This window comes from Aphelocoma coerulescens (genome assembly GCF_041296385.1).
Source record: "Aphelocoma coerulescens isolate FSJ_1873_10779 chromosome Z unlocalized genomic scaffold, UR_Acoe_1.0 ChrZ_unloc_scaf_1, whole genome shotgun sequence".
In the NCBI taxonomy this organism is placed as follows: domain Eukaryota; kingdom Metazoa; phylum Chordata; class Aves; order Passeriformes; family Corvidae; genus Aphelocoma; species Aphelocoma coerulescens.
The window spans coordinates 1,218,739-1,230,823 of NW_027184086.1; the positions used below are offsets into that span (position 1 = coordinate 1,218,739).

Genomic DNA, 12,085 nt, shown 5'->3' on the forward strand with positions numbered 1-12,085 from the left:
GAAGAAGGGTTATGGTCAGTTCATCACATGTTTTTTCTCTGTCCACTTCCTTGGCAGGGAGGAGTCCTTCCCCTGCTGCAGTGGGGTCTGCTCCCACGGGAGACAGTTCCCCATTGACTGCTCCAACGTAAGTCCTTCCCATGAACTTCATGAACTGCTCCAACAAGGGTGCCTTTCCACAGGCAGTGCTTCAGGAACAGCCTGCCCCAGCTTGGGTTCCCCACAGTCACAAGTCCTTCCAGGAAATCTGCTCCAGTGTGGGCTCCTCTCTCCACAGGGCCTCAGCTCCTGCCAGGAGCCTGTTCCAGCATGGGCTTCCCATGGCACCACAGCCTTTTTTGGGCATCCTCCTGCTCCAGCTGGGATCCTGCATGGGCTGCAGGTGGATCTCTGCATCCCCATGGATCTCCATGGGCTGTGGGGACACAGGGGCTTCACTGTGGGCTGCACCACGGGCTGCAAGGGAATCTCAGCTCTGGCACCTGGAGCACCTCCTGCCCCTCCTTCAGCATTGACCTGGGTGTCTGCAGAGCTGCTCCTCTCACATATTTTCACTCAGCTCTTTTCTGGCCACAATTACTTCCATATAGTATCTTTGTTTTCCCTTGTCTTAAATCTGTTATCCCAGTGGTGTTACTACCATGTGATTGCCCCAGCTTTGGCCAGAGGTGGATCCATCTCAGAGCCACCTGGCACTGGCTGTCAGACATGGGGGAAACTTTCAGCAGTGTCTTGAAGAGGAGGTATAGCCCCCACGCCTATAGCCCCCACCCCCAGCAAATCCCGGTCAAGCAAATCTAATACAGGGAGGAATACAGAAAAATTATCTGAGCACCCAGCAACAAAGTTAGGAAAGCTAAAGGACAAATGGTGGGATTGAATCCAGCCAGGAATGTCAAAGGCATCAAGAAGGGCTTCTTTAAGCAGACAAGTGACAAAAGGAAGGCCAGGATCTACTGCTGAATGAGAGAGGGGACCTGGTGACACAGGACATAGGAAAGGCTGAGGTACTGAATGCTGTCTTTGCCCCAGTCCTTACAAGCAAGATCAGCCTTCAGCGATCCCAGGTCTCATAAAGGAGGGGAGAGAACTGGACTGAGGAAGATGTCCTTCTTGAAACAGGGCCAGCTCAGGGAATACTTGAACTAATTGGACATATCTAAGTCCATGGGACCTGATGGGATGCATCCATGAGTTCTGGCTGTTGTCACTGTAAGGTCACCCTTAAGAAGCTTTGAATGATCATGGTGATTAGGAGAAGTGCCCAAAGACTGGAGGAAAGCAACGTCACTCCTATCTTCAAGAACGGCAAGAAGGAGCACCCAGGAAAATAAAGGCAGAGAGAGTGCAGAGGTGGTGGAGCCACTCTCTTTCCAGAGTTGCCCAGAGACAGGATCAGAGGCAATGGGTACACACTGAAGGTTCCTCCTGAATATCATGAAAAGCTTTTTCCCTGTGAGGGTGACTGAGCACTGGCACAGGTTGCCCAGGGAGGCAGTGCAATCACCATCCTTGGAGATACTGAAAAGTCACCTGGACATGATCCTGGACACCTGACTCTTGGTAGCCCTGATTGAGCAGGTGGTTGGACCAGATGACATCCAGAGGTCCCTGCCAACCTCAACCATTCAGCCATTTTGTGATTCAAACATTAATCAGAAGCAGTTAAAAAAAAGCCAAAGGAAAAAAAAAAAAACAAAACAAAACCTTCCCCTGTAATAAACAAAAGCCAGACCAGGCTGAAAACCTTACACTTATGAAAAGACATCCAAAAAACAGAAGTTAAATCTTTTTTATCTTTCATACAACACCATCCTCAATAGGAATTGTGTAAAGGATTAATTACAAATTGCATCATCACTCAAACAAGTTACACGACTGCAAGTGATGAATAAGTTCCAAGCCCCTAGTTAGTAAAAAGAAAAAGAAGTTAAAGAAAAGTATTTCATGGACGTATTTCAGTTTCACATCTGAGTATAACATACTGATACAATAAGAAAGGACTCTGTAAAAACAGTAGACAGATAGAAATTCAAAAAGGATGCTGCCTCTCTTCATTATGGCTGGTTCAGAAGACAGCCATGTTGCTACAAGCTTTTCATTGAAACATCAGAAAGGTTATCAGCTGTGTTTTTTCTACATGGTTTTATTCTTCCTCTATACTGAAGGAGTCAAACTGCTGAAATTATGTAAATCTCATGAAAACATCATAACATCCTAACAGCGAATACTAAACTACTGCTCAGTAGAAATAAAAGCATAGATTGTGCCTCTTCAAGCCATCTTTTTAAAGAGTGATTCATGTCTCATTTTCAAAAAGAGTAACATTACTAAGCCTAATCCTAGATGCTTCAGTAGTTGAAATGGACAAGACAGGAGACACCTCAGTGTATTGTTTAAAAGACCTTCCAGCTCAGCATGATGGCTATTGAGAATTCCATCTTCTCTGAGCACAAATGCCAGATACTTCCTGAACTCCTAAACTGAAAAAGTATCAGGTCATATCCATATTTAATCCAGTTGTCTTCATTTTTGTGGGTTTATTACCTGTCTATTATTTATCTTTTGGAAAAAAGTACACATTAGTCTTTTACTTGACTTAAATTATAGCATTCTCAAGTCAGCCTTATTTTCTGTCTCCAGCTCTATTACAGTTTTCTACCTACTTATAAACAGTATAAGTAGCAAGTGAACAATTTCTTGATTTATAATTAGTCCATGAAAAAATATTCTTTAGCTGTCCCATCTGAGAATCTTTTGGTCTCATATTGTTAGCAACTTGCTTTTTCTGTTTTATGTAAACATGTCTTTGAGTACCAAATCCAGCAATATTTCTCACTGAACCATCACAAAGTTTTTATATCCATATTTGAATGCATTTTTACAATGGTTTCTCCATTATGGGAGACTATAATAAATTTCCATGATTTATTCAGCGAAGACTCTTTGCCTTCACTCTGTAAAGTTATTTTTTATTCAAATACTTAATCTCACCTATATTAACTCTTACTACTTTGTAGTCTCTCAGCCACCCAAGGACAAACATGGGAAAAGTAATGTAAAAATCTGTGGGTTTAACTTAATGTTTACAAACAGCAGCAATTAACATGTTTATTTCTTTCAAAAAGTGCTCAAAATTATGATCGAAAATGTCTCAAATTAACTGAGCACGCAGAATACATCAGGGTTGGTAAAGTATTAAATAGTAAAAACTGTATTGAAATACAGTGATTTAGATCAGCTCGTAATGTAGTGCTAGAGGAATTCTGCTGAAGTCAAGGTCTTAGATTCCATAACTGAAATGCAGCTCAGACTCACAGGATGGGAAACTAACTGTATACAGAAGCAATATTAAAGTGACTTAATGATGATGGTGAATAACCTGCTGAGCAGAGGGTACTAACGCAATGACACGGAGAACATTAAAGCCCTCCCTCCCTGTGCAAGGAAGAAAGGAAAATGTGAGTAGGGGAACAGTATGTTTGCTTCTTATGAACATGCAAATGTACTTAAAAGTAAAGAGAATTATCCAAAACCAATTTAGCTACAACAGCCTCCCATTAAGTAGGTAGTAGGTGCATTGGGTGATAGGAGGTGTATGTTCTGACATTCTGCAAGTGTGAAGAAAAAACAAAGAGCAGTTTTAGAAAATACGTTTTACCTTCCATTCGTAACAGGTTAACATGCCCAATAATTTAAGACAACATATTTTATCTCAAAATTAATTTACTGGAACTTATTTTTAATGCACATAAAAAAGTGCATCACCTAACATGGTAACAGATTGTACAACAAATAACTTGTTAATAATCCACTAACTTGAAAGCCCGTAACCACAGGTCCAGATGTTTCACTTCCCTGCACAGAAGTCTTAAGGCATATCAGAAACATGAAGAGATGTTCAGATATTGCCTTTAAAAAGTCTACTTTCTCTATAAAAGACATTGAGGTGGTGCCTGTCCCTGAAGAGTTTAAAGGCATTAAGCACAATACAGCAGAGGTTACAATTGTTCTAATATGTGTACTTATTCTTCTGAAGTCCGCTGTCTTTCTCCTGCAATAGAAATACTTCAAATTCTAAAATGAGAAAGCTGGACTTCAAAATTTAATCTTTGCTTTAGAGTACTATGAATATTTATAGTACTCCCACAAGACTCACAAAAACAGTACAGATCACAAACTTCACAGAGTATTCTCAGTGCTCCTGAATCACTCCATTAAAACTGAATATATAAGAGTCCATGAACTCACAAGCATCACCAGAAAGCAAAATAAATTCAACTTGGAAGTGTTTGACTTTAAAAACTTCAAAACTTCAACCTCCCCAGTTCATGCCAACCAGTCAACATGGTATATGTTCCTCCTTTCTGATCAAAGCGCCTATACGAACTGGAGGCACAGGAATGCTGAAATACAGAAATTACATTCAAAAGGGAACACAGAACCCAAGATTTTTTTTAAATTACTAATTCTTGAACATTCTTTACCTCCCCATCAAACCTCATCTACACATATGTCCCTAAAAGTAAAATCTATTTAAACCAAGACTATCCACTATTCGCAGTTTATTTTTCATCAGTTTTAGAACAGTTTGGGGAAACTCAAAGAGACTCTCAAACAAATTATTTCGAAAGAGCTGATGGGACAATAATCACTATATTTTGTTTGGATTTTTGAAAAAACTTTTAAGCTTTTGTTTCTTTAAGCCAAATGTTGGCTCTTCATAATCATTATTCACTTTCCAGAGAACTTTTTAAAAAGGTATAAAGGAACAGTTTCACAACATCTATTAAACACAGCAATCACTTCAACAATTCTATTATGTCTTAGTACCAAGCTTTTAGCAGCAACTTGACATTTTCAGAATTAAATACAAAGTGACAGCTAGGACTCCAGCACAATAAGAGAGAAAAACATACTGCTTACCTGTACATCTGAACTGTGACTTCCACTTTTTGAAGCAAACAAACAATCCTCAGAATCAACTGTGAGCAAAACTGAAGCAGAAGGGAACAGCTCAGAAACAGACCCTTGACTGAAGTTTATAGCTTCTGGATTTTTTTGACCATCCTTTACTGATTCACTCAGATTGATCACAGAATCACGTATGTTTGAAATAATCTCATTATTTTCTGCCAACAGGCGTTCTAGATGATCTATTTTTTCTTGCAATATTGAAAGCTGGCCCTAGGGGAGAAGAAAAAAAAATGTAAGGTATAATTACTTCTCAGAAAAATTCTTGACAGACCCGAAAAGCCCAACAACAACAAAAATATCAGTTTCACAATAGTGTGTGATCACACAGAAAATTCAAATATATCTTTATTTCATATTTTACATAAAGACAAACTAATAAGGTATTGACCCAACACACAGAACTTCCTCTTTCCAGTACAAGAGAAAATAGCAAGAGACATTTTTCCTCTATGAACTTGAATTCACAGCACAAGATTTAATCAATGATAGGAAGATACGCTTTAAAGTCACACAGTATCAAGCAGCAATTATATCTAATTCAACTTTTTTCACATCTTTCATAGATTTGCAAAAATCTGATCTTCTCATTTAACAGAACATCAAAGCAATTTTTTACAAGAAAGTCACATCGTGATGGGATTAAGAGGATATTGTAAACATTTCAGTTTTTTCCCATACATTTAAAATAGCTCAATAAATACCACTTTTTCTGATCTTCAGTGGAAGTCGGAGACAAATTAACAAAAGCACTGCACGGGGGTAAAAGATCCTTTAACAGCCTGATCGTAGGAATAATCTGTATAATTGCACCATTACAACCATCAAGAAAATCCTGAAAAAGAGAGATCAAGCTAATGGCATTTTCAGTCAGAAGGTCATCTCCAACTGCCAAACAACAGGATTTGTAGATATTCTAGAGAGCTCCACAAGAGGAAGGCTGCAGAACATCAATCTGAATTGAAAAAAGTAGACTCATCTCCCAGAGCAACTGGGAAGGAAGAGACAGATCCCACAAAGCAATTTCATAGCATCTAATCACTGTATTGTTGGAACGCAGGAGGGACCCCAGCCCTCCTCAAAGGGCACCTCAAAATGCTACTGCCCTCTCATGTACTGGCCACTCCTTCCAAATCATTTGAGGTATGGTTTTTATCAGGCATGAATGCGCTGGCTTTTACAAATTCACAAAAGGCCAGATTATTTAACGTGATCTTAGGGATACTTCCTCATAACAGTAATTTCTCTTTTCCTCAAAATGACTTCAATGTAACAAGAAGTGACAAGAGAACAAAAAAAACAGTCACTTCCTATTATTAAAGTTGAGTTCAGACTCCAAAATATACAATGTATGATTAGATATTTTTGCAAGCAGCTGTCATAACAGCCAAACCTGCTGCAGTTTCAGGCATCTGCATTTTACTATTACATTCAACACAAATACCATTGAATCAGGAGACAGCCACTCTGTGACTTATGGTTTTAATGACTTTTTCCCAGCACCACTGCCTTATTTTCTTAGGACTACAGTATAATATTAGAAATAACATCTATATGTGACACTTTTTTCCCTTTTGACAGTAATACATTTGAAATATTTGCATTTTCCTTTTCAGGAACTGTAGTTTGCAAAGGATTAGGTCTCCTTTCTAAATGGATGTGTACAGTTTTTAAATTCTCTTGACTTTGAGAAGCCTGCAGGAATAAAAAAAAAAAAAAAAAAAACCAAACAGAAACCAAACCCTTACCAAGAGCTACCTATCAGTTTTTTGGATTCTAAACTGTCATTACTATAAGTCTACCTTTATGAAAGTTCTTTGTAATTTTGCAGACAATATGTTTTAGTACTTCTTTGAATCTATTGGTTTGTCTCCGCATTTTATGGGCTGCGTGAAGTGCTGATCCACTGCTTGTTGTTTGTTCCTGTTTCTTAGATTGATACATCCTAATAACAGTAACAGGTTCTAAAATGCAACACAGGCAGACAGCTATTGCTGCTTCCCAAAAGGACAAACACATATTTTGACAACAGAACCAGATTAAGCTAATTGAGATGTAGGACCAACATCCTAGAATCCCAACAGTTTAATGATAAACGCTAGAAACTTCTAAAACTGAGGAACTGAAAACAAGAAGAAATCAATATGCAGATGATGGGATACTGGAAAGAAAAAAAAAATAAACAGACTGTAGTCCCATGCCCCCTGGTGGCACAAAAGAAACAGACAGACTAAAATCTTTAAAATGCTACATTAAAGATATTGTGCGTACATTTCTATACAAAATTAGTGTTTTCCCTTGCAATATCTGTGATGCTTTGAAAGTAGGAGAGGTTTCTCTACACAGCGTCTCATAGCCTATTCTGCTATTCAATCTAAAAATAACAAATATAAAACAATACTTGATAGAGGCTTTACAGGCTGCTCAACAGAAGCTCTGATCTTCAGATTCCTAGGAAGTTACAATAGAGCTGCCGTCCATATAAATCATTCACTGCCTCACTGCATTCCCTGCCTGACTACAGTTCAAAGTTACCAAGTGTGCAAGCAGTTAAAGCACTGTTCACACCTATCCCACCACTATGGACACTGTCTCTACAACTATAAAACCAGACAACTGTTTAAAATTTATATTCTCATTCATGTATGTTGTAGAAGTATTTTACGTCTTCTTACCAAAAACAGTTTTATATTGCTTAGCAATAGCCTGCCAACTGCCTGGTCACAGAATACACTACCAACCTGGTTTATATCGTCTAGCTAATTATATGCTCTCCAGGACAATAACACACACAGTGGAAAACAAACAAACAAACAAACAAAAAAAACCCTCATAAAATAAGTGTTTAGATTGATCCTTCCACTGGCATATACTGCCAGTTTCTAGAAGACAGATATAAACTTCCTCCAAATTTGGAGTTCACGTCATATTTCATATATTTAAGACATACCTTTCATTTAAGTTATTATACTTTAAACCTTGAAAAATCTATAACAAGCTCTACCAGTTTACCATTTATTATGTGACAAAGTATTTTTCTTTGTAAACCAAGTTCCTTGTATACAAATTGCAATTTGTTACTAGACAACCTTTAAACACCAATGACTTCATATGCTGCTACATACAACCAGCAATATTTTTTAAGCTGCAAGGTTCCAGCCTACCTAGAACACTGGTTTTCAGAAATCTGTAAAAGTATGTTACTTTAACTTTGAAGGTAATTCTTCTGTCATTTGGAGAAAGAAATCCTTACAAAGACCTCCCATTGTGGAACCTAACAGAGGACATTAATACAGAAAATCCTGCTTTCTTTTGTGGAGACTGTGAGATACATCATGCTTCTAAAGCATTTACACATGCCATGTGCTAAAGCAACTTGAATGCAAAACATGAACATGTTAACAACATGTAATCAATAACCAAGTTAAAACTGCAACTGCAGGAAATGAAATTTTTGAGATCATCAAAATATTTTCTCTTTTTGTTGAGAAATGTCAGATCCATGAAACTTAAGATAAACAACAGTGTCTCAGACTAGAAATGGATCCCAGTCTTCATTCAGTATGAAAATAATTCATGTCAGGAATCCATTCTCAAGACAAAAATTTCACATGGATCCAAATTATGCAAAAGCTAGGTATATTTTCATTGCACATTCACCTTTTCTTATTATTAAATAGATACTGCCTGTTCAACAGTAAAATGATTTTAAAACATGAGCTGAATATGGAAAACACTGCAGCTCTTCAAAACAATTAATTTAACACATGAAAATAAATTCAGTTTCAAAATTTTTAAAGGAAGGCAACTGACTTACTTCAAATGTCAAGGCCAAACAGTACCAAACTGAAGTTACTCTCAAGCTGTTTTATCTTATTAATTGCTAGTCACAGACCAGAAAAACAGATTAGAAGCATGTTACAGGGGACACTAAATAGGTCTAATTAAAAGATAAAACACAGGGATCCTCTCCATTACTAAAACCATACTCCAACAGTATTTGTTTTAAATTAAGTTTTCAATTTTTCCCCGCATTTACGGGTGAGCGGGGAGATTTTTTAAACTTTTTTTAATCTGAGCAGAGATATACCAACTTAACTGTAACCAATTCTATCTGAAATGCTGCATTCTGCATGGCTTTGTAGATCTTGAATGGCAAAACTTTACTAGCTGAACGAGTCATAAATGTGAGTAGAACTATCTCTGACTTCATGCATCAAGTCTTCTCAGAAAAGAAGCAACCTTCATCCAAGACTTTTAGAAATGTCTAACTGCACAGAAAAATGGAGATACACTAAGTATATCTTAGTACAAGAGAATAGCATTCAAGGATGCTCTGTTAATCTACATACTTGTTTTAACATAGGGAAACTAGAAGTAGTCTATGCAACCAGTTAAAAAGTTTGCAACAACTTTGGTGTCAGATTCCTTTTTCCATTTCTCTCTATCTTTATATATTCACAAGTATGTAAATAAAGATCTTACTAAAAATCAAGAATGTCAATCCTCCTGTTACTTCACAGCAAAGGAAGCACTTCTACAAGAAGCACAAAGTGCCAACAAATCCACTGAAAGTAGCTACAGCTGCACTGGTAGGAGAATGGCATCACATGAGCAGCACACCTGTTCACCACTCCTGTGCTTACACAGGGTTGGCCTTAACCAACAAAATTTTCTCATGTGAAGGCAACACAGACCCGCATACCTTCCTCCCACTTGGAACAAGTGTCCACACCTGTTGGATGCCCTAAGAAACCTGCCAAGAAATCACCACATGAATCAGCTACATAAACAGCTCCTTATGCTTCAGTCACTCTGAACCCTTCAGCAGTTTTCATGCCCCAAATACTCCAGAGCAGTCTGCTTTCCCACTGCCCTCTGCTTGTCCTTCTCTGTTTGCTTCTGACACCAGCCTGATCCGTAGCAAGGACTCTCCAGAAGGGAGCACAGTGACACCCAACACAAGGAGGGAAGCCCAGTAACACAATGGGAGAGCAACGTGTTTTATTCTGAGGAAGTAGAGAGTGTTCAGTTTCTCCTATCTAAACACTGTACATTGTGGAAAATATGCTAGTTGGAACTTTCATTTCCTGAGTGAACACACACTCCTTCTCTAAATGCAGTGGCTTTCAACAGGCCACTAGTGACCACTTCATCAGGAAAAAGACAGCTAGCTCAAATAATTGAAGAGGGAGTATGACAGGCCCACAGATGAGGATATCTCATAGGAACAGGCAGGCAGAGGAAAATCCAGATTAGAGACTTCTGATGTTACGTCAGCTGGAATTTGGTTATTTGCATCCAGACTCAGCCAGCAACCACCGAGTGCTTGGTTTGAAACAAGCCAGAGCCCATTCCCTTTCTCACCCACATGAAACAACAGGAGACCACAAAGGAGCTGCCAGTGTCCTGCATTAGAGGCTCTGGTGTACCAAAGACCTGTGGTGAAGAAAGCGGAACACCACAATGGATGTAGCTCTCTGAAGGATGTGGAATTCAAGGTCACTGCCTATCCACATTCACTACAGTAAGCAGTGAGGAAACTGGACTCGAAGTCTCATTTTCTGGCTGCATTGAACAGCAGTCATCATAACAGTTTTCTGCACCGGTCTTGCCAGTGATTATATCCAGGTACATCTCTAGAAATCACATGCTATCTTTTTCAAAATCTTGATATAAACTCTGATGAGATGCCAACTTATCAAGATGGTAAGACCAGGATGCATCCTCTGTTCTCTATCAGAGCAGTGAACAGAACGTACCAAATACACAATTAAATGGTCATCTCCTGCACAGAAAAAACAAGCAGTTAAAAGTCAAAAATGCAACCCAGTGTACCATCAAAGCTTAATATTTGATCACACTGTTTCAGCATGCATTCTCTTTGCAAGGGAGGATACAGAACAAAAACCAAGCATACAATGTTTCATTAAAAGGACAAATCAAGGTTTAAAGGCTTTACTGATCCATACAGAGGGCTTATGCGTATTTGTGACAATGAAAAGAACATAAGTAACCTTGTTAGTAATTTCCTACCTTTAAAATACTATTCTAAAAAAGCTCACTTTACAGAGACACTGGAATTCTTCTGAATTAAATAACTACAAAAGTCTGCTCTCTTAAAAGAATCAGAAAGTTCTAATCCAAAGATGCAACAACCTGACAAATACATTTTAAGAAGCTGATGGACTTCCACATTTTGCTTTATCACCAGAGGCAGCAATAACAAGAATGTTTAATGTACTATTACAGTAGACTTATGTTTCATGCCATTTACAGAGACAAATATAAGGCATGCTGTCAGGGACTAGTTTTGACACCACCATCACTGACCTGAAGGCAAGGAGAAAGAAATCTGGAAATATTCAGTTTAAAGTCAATTAAACTGAAAAATGTCCACTGCTACTGTGACTGATCCATTTTGTGTTCATCTCCTTTTTGATCCTCCTCCCTACCCTATGCTGAATCTTTATTTAAATGTCTAGCAGTACAAAATGAAGCATGGCTTATCTGCCATTAAGAGTAAGAACTTTAATAATGGTTATTTTCATTCAAACAAGTCAAAACTTAAAATAATGTATCAGACAAAGAAAAGCTCAAGTAAGAACTAGAAAACCTCTCTTTGTTTAGTTGATACAGTTAAGTTAGGCAATGACTCTTGGTAGCAGAAGGATGTGCTCAATTAGAGTTACTGTTTTGTAGAATATATATTCTGTAAAATACATTTTGCTCAACATTTCTCACCAGATTTAAAGACTGTAATTGAAGGAGGCTAATAGCTTCTGCTTGACTGCTGCTTAGCCAGAACTTTACACAAAATGTGCAAGCAACAAAAACAAATACCCTCTGTGAACGCTAGGAAAATAAAGAATTGTTCCTGACCTGTAATTATGTTCACAAAGACAGCTGCTCCTCCTTTGCAAAGTACTAGAAGCTCAGCAGAAATAATCCTAAATTTTCATTATTTGCACTCAAGATCATTTCCATGATATTCAAAGGCTTTTAGACTGTGAACTTACTAAGTGTTGTTAATAGGAATTTGTTTGTTTTAAATAAGTCAACATGTTTCAAATTCAGAAAAATTGATTCCTTCTGTGGATTTCTTCACTCA

The 12,085-nt window shown here is 38.0% G+C and overlaps 1 protein-coding gene across 1 annotated transcript in view; it reads right to left on the reverse strand.

Annotated features, from left to right (window-relative positions):
- The window catches only part of MAN2A1 (mannosidase alpha class 2A member 1), a 112,133-nt gene that overhangs the window by 94,505 nt on the left and 5,543 nt on the right, over positions 1-12,085 (reverse strand). The window contains exon 2 of the mRNA XM_069002580.1: positions 4,927-5,187. Coding sequence (XP_068858681.1) covers positions 4,927-5,187 — 261 coding nt within the window. The remainder of the gene's footprint in view (positions 1-4,926; positions 5,188-12,085) is intronic.